The 12,034-nt window shown below is 44.9% G+C and overlaps 1 protein-coding gene across 1 annotated transcript in view; it reads left to right on the top strand.

The window, feature by feature from the left end:
• The window catches only part of RGS6 (regulator of G protein signaling 6), a 588,332-nt gene that overhangs the window by 538,498 nt on the left and 37,800 nt on the right, over positions 1-12,034 (top strand). Inside the window, exons 14-16 of the mRNA XM_082451965.1 lie at positions 9,618-9,743; positions 10,778-10,914; positions 11,581-11,597. Of these exons, the coding sequence (XP_082308091.1) occupies positions 9,618-9,743; positions 10,778-10,914; positions 11,581-11,597 (280 nt within the window). The remainder of the gene's footprint in view (positions 1-9,617; positions 9,744-10,777; positions 10,915-11,580; positions 11,598-12,034) is intronic.

Here is a 12,034-nt window from a genome sequence, read left to right as displayed (position 1 = left end):
TCTACTATTTTTCCATCTCTTAGTCTTTTTTTTTTTTTTTTTTTATTCAAATCACATTTATTTTAAATTTATTTATTTATTTATTTATTTATGGCTGTGTTGGGTCTTCGTTTCTGTGCGAGGGCTTTCTCCAGTTGCGGCAAGCGGGGGCCACTCTTCATCGCGATGCGCGGGCCTCGCACTATCGCGGCCTCTCTTGTTGCGGAGCACAGGCTCCAGACGCGCAGGCTCAGTAATTGTGGCTCACGGGCCTAGTTGCTCCGCGGCATGTGGGATCCTCCCAGACCAGGGCTCGAATCCGTGTCCCCTGCATTGGCAGGCAGACTCTCAACCACTGCGCCACCAGGGAAGCCCCTCCATCTCTTAGTCTTTTTATTCTATATTCAAGGATAGAATTCCTTGAATTACTCTTCAGAGTCACCAGTTTCAGTGGTGTCCATTCTGTGATTTTTATACTTTAAGGAGTTTTTCTTTTCCTACGTAGTGTTGGGAAGAGTGGTTGACAACCGTGCTTTTTATTTCCAAGAACCTGTTATATTTCTTGGACTACTTGTTCTTAGTAGCCTGCTCTGTTCTAGTGATGTTTATCCTCTCGAATCGCCCTGAGGATGGGATACAGATTATTTTTCATATCTTCCCTCTATTTCTACCACTTAGTCTATTTCACAGGGTGTCATTGATCAGAGAATCATTGTTTCTGTTCATTGTCTCATTACTCCAATCACTGTTCAGAGCAGATCAATCCTTTCAGATACCCAGAAATTTGGGGTACTGCTGGTTTTCATAAATGAAGGTTTTGGCTTTCAACTTTTGCCATACATTAGAACCACCTGGAGAGCTTATTTTTAAAAATACCAATGCCCAGTCCCCTCCCCAGGTCAATTAAGTCAGAATTTCTGGCAGTGGGGCATTTTTTTCTTAATGTTATGCTAATGTACAGCCCTGGTCCAGATGGACTATACCAGTAGATGATGAGGGTTCCCTCAGTAATTGTTTGGGTGGGTGGTTCTCAAACCACGGGGTACATCAGAATCACCTGCAGGTGCTCATTCAAATACAGATGCCCCAGGGTGGTTCTGGGTGCCTATATTTTTAGCAAGCCTTCTAAGTGATTCTGAGGCATAGCACAGGTTGAGAAATCCTGGTGTGGCTCCTGAGTTCCCCTGACCTGGGGCAGGCTTTCCTCTGAGCAGGTCACATGGCTGTACGGCCTCACCTGAGTGTATTAATGGGAGCAGGGCACAGGTAAATCGGCGGGGTTCTCCTCTGGGTCCTGGACATATGGTCCAAGAACAGACTGAAAGACTGGGTCCTCTCTGGAAGTGGGATGGGTGGCTGCGGGTCCATGGGTGGTCGAGCCCCAACTTTCCTTAGCCCAACGTCCCTGCAGCCAAGTGTGCTGCTGTGTTTCAGGCCCTGATTGGGTTTCTGAAGTTCTTCAGTTTCCTCTCCATGGTGCTTCCCAAGAAGGCCACTCTTCTCCCTTCTGCTGAGGGATCTTAGGGGCACCCAGATAGAGCTGCAGAAACCTATGAGAAGCAGGGGAAAACCTCAGCATCTTTAGAAGTCTCCCTGCCTTGCTGAGATGTTTTTCCCATCCATATTTGCTGTACCACCCCTAGGTTACAGAGGCACCACCCTCTGGCTTTATTGCCCACATGAGAAGCTGGCCAGAAAACATCCCCCCTTTACTTAGGAGACCCTCTCTGCCCCAGGGAGCCTGTGTCCCATATTTCTGAGTTTATTCCCTGTGTCCCCTGTTCAGTGCCCACCAACTGCCTCTACTTCCATTCCTGCTGTTCAGGGCTTGGGGTTTTCCCAGGCTTATGCTGGGGACACTCAGTTACTTTATTCCCAGATGGCGCCACTAGAGGCATAGGCGGCTCTCAATCAGCTTTGTCACCAGTTCAGTGAGGCCACCTGCTTCATACCTTCACGAAATTCCTCAATGTTTGTCATCTGCTGGTAGGAAATTTCTTTGCCTCTACACACTATGTTTGGTCTTGTTTTTAGTATTTCATGGAACTCCAGGCTCTTGCCTGTTCCCTCTTCCTGGACCACTTCCACAGACCCTCACACAGCTGACTTCCCTTCTCATTCAAGTCTCACTCAGCATTGGTGTCCCTTCCTCAGAAAGGTCTTCTCCTAAATGGAGAAAGAATTTGAAAAAGAATAGATACATGTATGTGTAAAAAAAAAGAAGAAGAAGAAGAAGGTCTTCTATGACCACTCAATCTGTAGTGGCCACCCCATCCATCCGGTCACTCTATATCACATCCTCCCCCTGGTTCTCTTTCTAGATAAGACTTAAAATTATTTTAGTGCATTGACCCATGTCTGGCACATAGTAGGTACTCAAAAAGTATAGGTTGGATGGATGATAGGTGGAGAAGTGACCATTCTGTTGGCCATTTTGTTGGTATTTGGGAAAGGAGGAGAGGTAAGTGCATGAATTGAATTCACCATGATGACACTGGGATTTCGTCCTTCTTTCTTGAAAGTCAACAAAAAAACATGTGATAGCTTGGGAAAATGGCGATCATCTGGCCTGTTGGTTTATCCCAACCTATCAGCTTGGTCCCCAAGGGACGAGCTGCCCCCACAACTAGGCTCTGGCTCTGTCCTTACTGCTCAGGCTTCTACTCTAATCATAACACCTGACCTAACACCTGCAGTGTTCTGTCTACCTTCAAGCAGAGTCAAGTTATTTAGATACAAGTGAAAATGAAGAGAAGCTGTGAGGCCCTATTTCTTCTCCCAGTAGGACATTCCCACTCAGTCAGATGCTGGTGGTGGTTGGGTACCTGCCTTTGGTGACACGGAGTCAAGGATCAGTGCCAGCATCCCGGTTCGGTCTAAAGATGAAACAGCCTTTGTCCGTGAAACAAAGGCTGAACATGACTGGTAAAATAATCAAAGGTTATTTTTTCTCAGTTTCAGTTTAATTCAACAAATAGTATTGTGAACCTACTATGTGCTGCCTTCTGAGCAAGAAGGTCTCTCAAGATACTAATGTAGCAAGGTGAATAAACGTGCTATCTTACCTCCCGGCCTCAGGATTCCTCCTCATTTGGCAAAGGGCATTAATGTCACTTGGGGCATAGAGTCAGGCCCTGAGGGCAGGGGTGTGGGCAGAGACTCAACAACAGGTGGAGAGGTTGTGCCCCATCAGAAAATGAGATGAATGTACTTTTCATCCCTCAGGGCAGTGAAAAGTGAAGGTGGAAAGAGGATCGGAGTGACAGGAGAGACCAGGCCTCTGTGCAGGGCCAGGAAAACCCCTAGTGCTGGGATGTCCAAGGACTTTTCAAAATAGGAATAACGAGTATGTGATTTTTTTAAATTGCCTGCTGCTGGATGGGGCAATGTGTACCCCCTTCTCAAAACCCTCCAATTTCAGTAAAGGCTCTACCCTCCCAAACACTGTGTGAAGGAAGTTTTTGGTGAAGATGGGTGAAGGTGTGTGGAAGAGTCAAGGCAGCATGGGAGAGAGCAGGAGTCCCTTGGGACTTCGTGTTCATCTGAGGTGGGCTGTGATTTCTACTGGGCATGAGCAAATGGGTACAGACTCTTTACGATGTCCAGGGCGGAGGGCATCGCAGAGAATGTCTGGATTCCACAGAGATGAACATGCTGTCTCTGCCACGTGTAGGTTTCAGACAACCCAGTGGAAGACAGTGACAGGGTTTAACAGAATAATTGGCAGGGTGATGCACGATGTAGCGTAAATAATAGAAAATTGTGCTTTAATCCTGTCTCCTTCTCAGACAAACTTTTAGATCTAGAAATCCAAGAATGAGAAAGGGCATGTTCAGAGGGCAATACAAGGCTGCCCTTTTAAAGGATGCACCTCAAGTCTATCTAATGGAAATTCTGAGAAGTCAAGGTTTGATAAAGAAAGTAGTGATTGCCAGGGCTTGTCATTGAGGGAAAATAAGCCCCAAATTGTCAGATCTCAGTTGGAGAGAGCTCTGTAGTCTAAACACCACCAGGAGAGTGTCTCTGGGAAGTATTCCTGAGTATGCCATCAGCCAGATAGCGGATCTAACAAGAACCTGGCATTGCCTGCAGGATTGTGGTTCATGATTTGCTCTCACCACATGATATACGTTTGGCTTTCTCTCTATGCTGGGCAAAGGTGCATGAGCAAAGAGCTACAGGGAAGCCGGCTCATCCTGCTTGGCCAAAGGCATCCACTCCCAACTAGCCTGACCTGCTGAGAGGCAGGGACCGTCCCTGAGCTGCCCGTGTCCAGCAAGTTTGATAGAACTGTTCATCCAGGATATTAATCAAGTTCCTTCGCTGTGGCAGTCAGTCTCCGAATATGGCCCCATCGGTGCCTTCTCTCTTTGTATGCCTGGGCTGCTGCTTACATCAGGATGGGACACCTCCTGCTCTTTTTATCTGGGCTGGCCTTGGTGCCTTATTTAACCAACAGAGTATGGCAGAAGTAACATTCTGAGAAAATGGTCATAAAGCAGCCCTTGGTCATTTGAGACATTTGCTTTTAAGACACTCCTTCTTAGAACCTGTTGGCCAAGTCGTGAGAAACCCAAACCATTAGGGAGACCATGAGGTTGACAGCCTCAGCTGAGCTCCTGGCCAAAACCCAGCATCATCTGCCATGTGATGAGCCATTGTGGATGTCCAACCCAGTCTAGCCTTCAGATGACACCACCCCAGCTGCCATCCAACTACAACCTCTTGAGAGACCCCAAGTGAGAACCACCCAGCTGAGCCCAGTCAACCCATGGGATACTGAGAGAGAAGAATAAATTGCTATTTTAAGCCACTGAGTTTGAAGATGGTTTGTTACACAGCAACAAATAATAGGACCACTCCCCATTGAAGTATTTAGGACCCTCGGGTTTTCTTGGAGCATTAAATAAAATTGCGATTGTTCCTTCAACAGCCCTGGCCCTGAGATGGGGTCAATGGGTATTTACTCTTTAAGAAACAATCCCTTGTATCATAGTTTTTCTGATAACTCAGATATCTTTTGAAGATAGCTGAGTGTTTTTATAGATAGCTGCTTCTTGTGAGTCTGGCTTTTTTGTTCTCAGTTTGGGAGATTTCCTCCATGCTCTTTAGTTGGGAGATCAACTGGAATGACAGACTCCCTTGGAGAGCCACCTGTCTTTGCTATATGTTGGTTTGGGCCGCTCACTGGGAGGCAGAATTTGGTGAGAATCAATGGACACAGAAGAGAAATTAGAGTTAGAAAAAGGCATCCAGCTAGCGATTAGAAAATACTGTCAGTATAAGGACACATCATCCACATCACTATACACATCTTATTGATTTCCTCTTAGCGTTAAATACTTGCTGTGTGAAAAGCACTATGATGAATACAAAGACACATGATATGTGATCTCTGCCCTCAGAGATCTCACAAGATAGCTGGAGAGACAATGACATAAACCCTTAAGAATCTAAATGATGGTACAAAACCATAATTAGAAATATGTCATAAGGAAGCCTTTCTACACAATGGATGGAAATAAAGGAGCTGTGAGTTCCATGGATTATTTGTTTGAGTTGGGCCAAGGGAAAATTATTGACCCAGTCATCTGGGGATGGATGTTCAGAGATATTTTACTTTTCAGAATTATTTTATAACCACAGAGACCATTCCGTGGTAGCAATATGTTCAAATCTGATCTTAAACCTTAAAAGGGGTGATGCTTGGAAATAACCAAGTGATACAAGAATGACAAATATAGAAAAGTTGTATCCAAGAAGCTTTTAATAGAATAGATCCCAATGACCAGATGTTCTAGAAGAAAAGGAGCAGATGTGAAGTGTCCAGATACAGAAATAGGATCGTGAATAATGGATAATTGAAGGAACCCAGATGTACTAGTTTGAATAATGTCACCTAAAAATTCAGAATCTCAGAATGTGACTTTATTTGGAAACAGGACCATTAAAGATGCAATTAGTTAAGATGAGGTCATCCTCGGGTAGAGTAAGCTCTTAATCCATATGACTGGTGTCTTTATAAAACGAGAAAACAGAGACACAGGCACACACAGAGTAAATGTCTAATGAAAAACCAGATACAGAGGGAGAACACCATGTGATAACGGAGGCAGAGATTGGAGTAATGTATGAGCAAGCCAAGGAATGCCAAGGATTGCTGGCAACATCAGAAGCTAAGAGGAAGGCATGGAACATATTCTCCCCTAGAGCCTTCAGAGAGAGCGTGGCCCAGTTAACACCTTGATTTCAGATTTCTAGCCTCCAGAACTGTGAGAGAATAAATTTCTATTTTAAGCCACCCAGTTTGTTGGTACTTCGTTGTGGCCACCCTAGGAAACTACCACACCAGGGTATCCTATTTCTCCAGACCTCCTTGTTTCTGCTGAAGGCTGAGCTTGCAGCTTTCTGGATGTCCCGACCTCTGTCCTAGGCCTCCGATTCTGCCTCTACTGTGACACCCCAAGCTTTCTGGCTTACCCTCAAAATGGCCCTTATCCCACTCCTGCCACCACCAAGGAACCTGGCGGGATGAATGCGGTCTCACTGCTTGGGTACCAGAAAGTGGTGACACTAGTGGTAGGTGTGTGTCCATAAGGCAGTCACTGCAGTGACCAAGCAACTTTCCACACCTGGCTCTCTGGGCACAGCCTTTGATTGGGGTGCAGCTGCCACCAGTACCATCCCTGCAGAGCCCTGCAACCTTGGTGGCAAAGAGCAGATAGCTGAGCCCATTCCAGGTCACGGCATGACACTGGCAGAAAGAGATGCTTTCCTGCAACTCTCTGGGTCTTATATTTGCTGCTAGCCTCAACCCCAGGGGGGATTTCTCTTTTAACAGCATTTTTTTGTGCCCTGGAAAGCTATTGAATTTCATTGGTTCTGTGGCTTGAGTTTGAGAGAATTCAGGATCTGTCTTCTTGGCTCGTTGCAGAAGGCCCAGCCTGGCACTTTGGAAGAGATCTTTCATGGAATTCCCCATTGTTTGACCTGGTAGGCTTAGTCTTTCACTGTCACCCTATTGAGCTATCCCTAGAGATTCGCAAGAGCCTCCCCAAGCCCCAAGGACAAGCCCCAGAATTAGAAGATCCTGCAGATAATGATTACACCTAGCGGTGCAGAAATAGAAGAGATGGGTTTGAATCACTTCATTCCAGAACTGTGATTTCCAATACAGTAGCCACTAGCCATATGTAGCCCCTTAAATTTAAGCTGTAATTATTTAAAATTAAGTAAAATTTAAAATTCAGTTCCTCAGTCACACTAGCCACATTTCAAGGACTCAATAGCCACATGTGGCTGGTGGCTACCATATTGGAGCACAGATATGGAATCCTTCCATCATCGCAGAAAGTTCTATCAGGTAGCACTGGTCTAGAGCTATTTGTTTTCCAAACCTTTCCACACACGTGCTCTCTTCCCCTTTTTTACTAAGTGTAGTTTCCTGAGATAAATATTGAGAATATGTCAACTCCATAACACAAGGAAACATCATTTTATTCACTTAACGTCTGTTAGAGATAATAAAAAGCTTGTGTCCATTTTTAAAAAGAGGGGGAATACTTGGATGTGATCACTGTACCCTACACTACAGAGCAGCGCTCACAGCACTAATGTTTGCAGATGACATGTACCTTCCTTGCATCATTTGTTGACGCTACTGTGAAGTGATTCTGAGCCCTGTGGGCAGGAGCCTTTGCAAACCAATGTGGCTAGCTTTCATTCCACACCTACACACTTTCTATCTCCACCTTCTGTCCTTGGCAACAGAGCTGCATTGGGAGAATAACCCAGGTTTGGATGTGGGGAGCGGAGAGACGGCTACTGTTGAGCTCCTGCAAAAAGCCTGAGTGAGACCATTGCAAATGAATGGAATATTCATGCTATTTTCTCCTCCAGTTTCTATAATTTTCTTGTATCAAGCCGGATGACAATGAAACTATGTACTTCATTATTTGGCTCTCCATAAAAATAACTTCACCACCCCCTAGAATTTAAAATTATGCTTCTGGCTTTTGTTGAAAGTAGCTGTATGGAAAAGTTCCTGCACTTTTTGTTGTAAGAAAAGTATCAAAAACATCATTCATTGTGTTTCAGTGCCTCTTATGTAAAGACTTGTGAGATAATTCCTCTTATAATTCAATACTAGAGCAAAAGTTGTCTTTACTGACAAACTTATAAGCTAGCTGTTTCAAATGTTGAGAGTTGTGTAATCCATTCAAACCTCTTTTTGTCTTGGCTCCAAGGAAGCTCTAAAAATTTTTTTGTTCACTTGCAGTAGTTTCCCTAGCCTAGATTTTCTGGTATAATAATCATCCCCTACCATGCCTTGTCATCACTTGTTCTTATTATTATATTTAAGAGTTTTGTTTTTTTGTTATTGTTTTGTTTTAGTAATTGTATTCTTGTAAACCTCCTCTTCTTTTTGGACATAAATTAAACATCAATTTATCAATGAATATCAAAAAAAAAAGGGGAAATAAATATTGCTATGTCAGTGCTTCTCAGAGTTTAATGTGCACTTAAATCACCCAGGGATCTTGTTAAGCTGTGGATTCCAATTCCACGTGTCTGAGGTGGGGCCTGAGATTCCACTGCTGGTCCACAGACCACCGCTTGAGTTGGAGATGGCAGCGTGTAGCTTGTGAACTAGCACCCTATTGCTGCTAGAAGGAGTCAGAGGAATAAATACAGCAAGTGAACTGTAAATGGAAAGACAGAAGCTGAAGGAAATATTCTCATCTTCCAACACAAAATGAATAAGACCAACTCCCCATCCCCCTCTCCCCCATGCTTTGGTTTGGAGAGGGTCCCATGGATGTGAGGCAGTACAGCAGAGCTAAGAGCTGCACTCTGGAGCCACACTGTCTGACCTAGAGTCTCCACTCCATCTCTTCCTAGTGTGTCTTTGGGCAAATTATCACTAGGCCTCAGTTTCCCTATCTGCAAAATGGGGACAATACTAGTACATTTTTCAGAGTAGTTTCAAGGACTCAGTGAATTAACAGATGTGAAGTGCTGGGAACAACGCCTAGGCCATCATAAACACTGTGCGGGTGGTGGTTAAATCAGTGAATGAATGCAACATTCTGCTTCTAAACAACTGAATAAGGTTTATCCTGGATGAGTGGATGCATTTCTGATTGGCTGTATATCACTTGGATCTAAACTGGACTCTGTTTTTCCCCTGTGGATTGAGGAAGGGGCAGGAGGGGGGCGCTACATCTTTGATGAGAGGTCAGATTCACGAGGCATCTTCGTTATTTTTTTTTAAGTGAAAAAAATGATGGCCTTAAGAGTTGGACTTATAACTGACAGGAGTGGCCCAGGGAGGCCGAGTCAGTGGGGTTGTTGTAGTTCCTGTAGAGCAGCCACTTGGAGGGCATCATGGTGACCCTCACTTAAATGTGGCCCCTTTCAAATACCTTCTTTAAAGAGACTTTTTACTATTGGCTAGTGCTGGTGTACAAAAGTCTGCATTTGGGATTTGTGCAGGTTTTATGGAATCTGTCACTTAAATATGAGACATTTCCCTTAGGCCCGTGGCAGCAAAATAAATTTGAGTTGCTGAAGAGAATATGACACAGGTTTTTGCCTGGTATTGATCACCTTTTAAGCCTTTGTTCCCTCTCCCAAAGCAAAGAGCCCAGCCAGCAACGAGTAAAGAGATGGGGCTTCTCTTTCGACGAGATATTGAAGGACCAGGTGGGGCAGGACCAGTTTCTACGATTTCTGGAGTCCGAATTCAGTTCCGAAAACCTCAGGTAAATCTCTCCAAGGTTTCAGTTGTGTGCAGAGCGTATATGAAGAAATTTGCATCATCAGTCTCTCTTTCCACCTCCCTTTCTCAATCAGATGTTATGGTTCAGATTCAAATTCCAGTTAATCTGGCTAAGGTTGACACAGAGAACAAACTTTATGTGCGGCTTTGTTATCACCAGATTCGCATACCAGCATTTTTTGTTCTTTAAGTCCAGATGACATGCTTTCAAGCTATTGGAAACGTGTCTCCAATAATAAGTCAATGGTCAAATGGATTTAATGATGCTGTCCATTAACTAAAACCATAAAACCATGGAAATCCACAGTGGAAAGGCAGCTCAGAGACCATCCCCTTCAAAACTTCCCAGTCCAGGGTCCTGAATACTGGACAGGCTAACCAGAAGAAAGAGCGGTCAGTGGGCTCATTTCAGAATTTCAGAAAGCCAAAGTAAATATCATTCAAGACCTGGAGACATAACTGTAAAAGCTAATTAAAACATGCTTTTCCTTTTGGGAGGAATTCTAGCAACTCCATGTAGTGGTTACACTTGTCACTTGATGCCCATAAGAACATCTGATTTTTTCTTTTGGTCTATGACTAATCAAGATGAGGGGAAATGTCTAATGTACTTACAGTTACTGTTTAGTAGAAAAAATGAAAACTTTCAAAACATGGGGCCCATTGTAAGTGGAATGAAAGATGAAAAATGAAAAATCTGGTAACGTGGTTTACAGGCTTTCACTGTATTAGATATAGAAACAGAGACATATAGTCAATGTGACTTATCTAAGACCCTTACTGATCTTAGCCAAGTAGTGGCTTCTCAGTGGATAAGAGGGAAATCTCAGTGTTTTCTTGGCCCCAAGCTCTCTTTTATACACAATGTTAATTCCCATCTTCCAATGGCATTTTTCCAAAGAGTGGCTTTATAAATTTTTTACTTTTTTTTTTTTTTTACTTTAAAAAGAGCATACGCTGTGGGCAAAGGACTGTCTGCTCCAGCGTCAGTGTGCAAAATCCATGTTCTTTATTTAGAGTTACAGACCATATCGGTCCCGTACATCCATCAAATGATATTTATTACACACCTATCCTGTACCCAGCCCCCGAGAGTCTGCTAAGGGATGCGAGAAAGTCAAGATGCGTGATCTTTGCCTGCAACGAATTTGTAGGTCCTTGAAGAAAAGACACAAGAAACTCTTAAATCATTAAATGAATATATATGAGTGTAAACTCTAAGAACCATTTTTGAAGTGTTTTCAAAAGGGACAGATGAGTGTAAACCAAAGTAGGCAAATCATAAGCTGGACTTTGAAGAGTATACAAGATACTGACATAGACAAGAAAGAGGGAGGGGGACTGTTCTACGCTGGAAGACGCTGAGACCAAAGATGTGGCAGGGGGACCCTCCCACACCACGAAGTCCTGGGAGGACGTGTAGATGCCGATTAACTGTAATAGCGATGCCTTTCCAGGCAGCCATGTGCCCGCTGTAAACCAGATAAGGTTGAATATCTGATTTCAGGCTATGACACAGAAGAGTTCTTTCCTTGTGCTGAGACATTGTACTAAACAGAGTTGCACTTCAGTTTCTTATTGAGTATCCGTGACAGAAGACTTGACTCTAAAACTCTTTATCGGGACGGTGCTCAGGCCAGCCTCCCAGGCTGTGCCTGCAGGTGGATCCTGCGTGGGAAGCCACGCCCCCTGTGGCCACCATCATGCACCCAGGCAGACTCTGTGTGGCCGGTTCAGCCCCAGGTCCTACCCCCAGCTTGGTCCCCATGAACCACCCCTGGGAGCCCTTTCCATGTCCCCTTCTCATCCCTGTCCCCCAGGTCCCCAAGATGGAGCGGTATAGAGGCCCCCTTTACCTGACTATTTCTCAGCCACCTGCACCACTGCAGAGACTTTGAGGGATGACCACAGGGTGCTGGTCCTCGCGAGGGGCCCCAGGGCGGGAGCATCTGCTGACTCAGCGCTGCCTTGCCCGGTCTGAGCATAACCAGGGCCACGAAATCCGCCGTGCATTTCAGGCCGGGAGCGCACGGAGGAGTGTCCCCCTGGCAGGTGTTCAGCACCTCATCCTGCTTTACCTCCTGCACCAGCGCCTTGCTCCTGCGCCAGGAGGGCTCTGCTCAGTCCTGGCTGAGAGAATGTGTGTGAGCGCACGTGAGTGTGCCAGGGACTAATCTCCACCCCCAGCGTGGGTGCATAAATCCAGACTTAAAGAGGGTCCCCTCTGATCTGTGACAGGAGAGCGGATAAAGGAAATAGAACAGCTGGAGATAA

The sequence above is a fragment of the Balaenoptera physalus genome (genome assembly GCF_965194825.1).
Source record: "Balaenoptera physalus genome assembly, chromosome: 2".
Classification (NCBI taxonomy): Eukaryota; Metazoa; Chordata; class Mammalia; order Artiodactyla; family Balaenopteridae; genus Balaenoptera; species Balaenoptera physalus.
This window is presented reverse-complemented; position numbering and strand designations above follow the sequence as displayed.